Here is a 2500-nt window from a genome sequence, read left to right on the forward strand (position 1 = left end):
CTCATACACACACACACACACACACACACACACTCTCTCACACACACACTCTCTAATACACACACACACACACACACACACACACACACACACACACACACACACAATCTCTCACACACACACTCTCTCATACACACACACACACACACACACACACACACACACACAATCTCTCACACACACACTCTCTCATACACACACACAGACACAAACACACACTCCACTGTGCACCTCCAGATTCCTGCCATCTCTCTGGCATATTAGACCACTAAGAGACACAAACACACACACACACACACACTCTCTCACACACTCTTCACTGTGCACCCCCAGGTTCCTGCCATCTCTCTGGCCTATGAGACCGCTGAGAGTGACATCATGAAGAGGCAGCCCAGGAACCCCGCAAGAGACAAGCTGGTCAATGAAAGACTCATCAGCATCGCCTACGGACAGATTGGTAAGTGTCTCTTATACACACACACACACACACTATTCACAGTGAAAGCTATATGACTGAAGAGTTAGCTACTGTTTTTTTTGCAATCTGCGATTAAATATCCACCCTTTATGCTATTGAGCACTAACTCTCTCTCTCTCCTCCTCTCCCCCCTCTTCTCCCCCCACCACCTCTCTCTCTCTCTCTCCTCCTCTCCCCCCACCTCTCTCCCCCCCCACCTCTCTCTCTCCCTCTCCTCCTTTCTCCCCCCCCCACCTCTCTCCCTCTCTTCTCTCCCCCATCTCTCTCCATCCCTCTCTCTCTCCCTCTCTCCCTCTCTCCCTCTCTCCCCCCCCCCCCCATCCCTCCTCTCCCCCCCCCCCCACCTCTCTCTCTCTCTGCAGGTATGATCCAGGCTCTGGGTGGCTTCTTCGCCTACTTTGTGATCCTGGCAGAGAATGGCTTCCTGCCCTCCATGCTGATTGGCACCCGGCTCTCCTGGGACGACCGCACCATCAACGACCTGGAGGACAGCTACGGCCAGCAGTGGGTGAGTGCTGCTCCACCAATCACACGCCAGTTTGCCCTCCAATCCACCAATCACACGCCAGTTTGCCATCCAATCCACCAATCACACGCCAGTTTGCCATCCAATCCACCAATCGCACGCCAGTTTGCCATCCAATCCACCAATCACACGCCAGCAGTGGGTGAGTGCTGCTCCCGCCCCCCAAAGCCTACCAATCACACGGCAAACTGACCTCTTATCCACCAATCACACGCCAGTTTGCCATCCAATCCACCAATCACACGCCAGCCTTCTCTCACACTCACCAATCAGTGTGTGAGTGCTGCTCCCGCCCCCACAGCCTACCAATCTGATCCACCAATCCCTGGCCAGTCTGACCTCTGATCCACCAATCCCTCGCCAGTCTGACTTCTGATCCGCCAATCCCTGGCCAGTCTGACCTCTGATCCACCAATCCCTGGCCAGTCTGCCATCACACACTCTCACACTCACCAATCACACGCCAGTCTGACCTCAAACCAATCACACAGGAGACCGGACGTCTGCGTGGGTTAGGGCTATCCTTAAACATATGAGCAGTATACAATTCTGTGTGTGTGTGTGTGCTCAGATGTTCGAGCAGTATAAGATTGTATGTGTGTGTGTGTGTGTGTGTGTGTCCTCAGACATACGAGCAGTGTAAGATTGTTTGTGCATGTGTGTGTGTGTGTCCTCAGACATACGAGCAGTATAAGATTGTTTGTGTGTGTGTGTGTGTGTCCTCAGACATACGAGCAGCGTAAGATCGTGTGTGTGTGTTTCCTCAGAAGTACGAGCAGTGTAAGATTGTTTGTGTGTGTGTGTGTGTGTCCTCAGACATACGAGCAGCGTAAGATCGTGGAGTATACCTGCCACACTGCATTCTTCGTCAGCATCGTGGTGGTGCAGTGGGCCGATCTGATCGTCTGCAAGACCAGGAGGAACTCCGTCTTCCAGCAGGGCATGAGGTGAGTGTGTGTGTGTGTGTGTGTGTGTGTGTGTGTGTGTGTGTGTGTGTGTGTGTGTGTGTGTGTGTGTGTGTGTGTTTGTGAGATGCAGGATGGTCAGATCTGTGTGTGTGTGTGTGTGTGTGTGTGTGTGTGTGTGTGTGTGTGTGTGTGTGTGTGTGTGTTTGTGAGGTGCAGGATGGTCAGAACTGTGTGTGTGTGTGTGTGTGTGTGTGTGTGTGTGTGTGTGTGTGTGTGTGTGTGTGTGTATGTGTGTTTGTGAGATGCAGGATGGTCAGATCTATGTGTGTGTGTGTGTGTGTGTGTGTCAGTGGCGATTCTAGAAGATTTTACATGGGGTGGCAAGTTGAAATTCAAGGATGGCATATCAAACACACACACACACACACACACACACACACACACACACACACACACACACACACACACACACACACACACACACACACACACACACACACACACACACACACACGCCCTGGTGCCTATATGTATTTATTTATACAAATCCAGATAGTGAAAACAGACAACAGCAATGTTGCCAAGAGT

At 51.6% G+C, this 2500-nt stretch overlaps 1 protein-coding gene across 1 annotated transcript in view; it reads left to right on the forward strand.

The window, feature by feature from the left end:
* Positions 1 to 2500, forward strand: part of LOC308382628 (sodium/potassium-transporting ATPase subunit alpha-3-like) — a gene marked incomplete at its 3' end in the record, with an annotated part of 5075 nt that overhangs the window by 853 nt on the left and 1722 nt on the right. The window contains exons 3-5 of the mRNA XM_080861019.1: positions 334 to 457; positions 841 to 986; positions 1821 to 1951. Of these exons, the coding sequence (XP_080717145.1) occupies positions 334 to 457; positions 841 to 986; positions 1821 to 1951 (401 nt within the window). The remainder of the gene's footprint in view (positions 1 to 333; positions 458 to 840; positions 987 to 1820; positions 1952 to 2500) is intronic.

Source organism: Sprattus sprattus, assembly GCF_963457725.1.
Source record: "Sprattus sprattus genome assembly, contig: scaffold_106, whole genome shotgun sequence".
Lineage (NCBI taxonomy): Eukaryota > Metazoa > Chordata > Actinopteri > Clupeiformes > Clupeidae > Sprattus > Sprattus sprattus.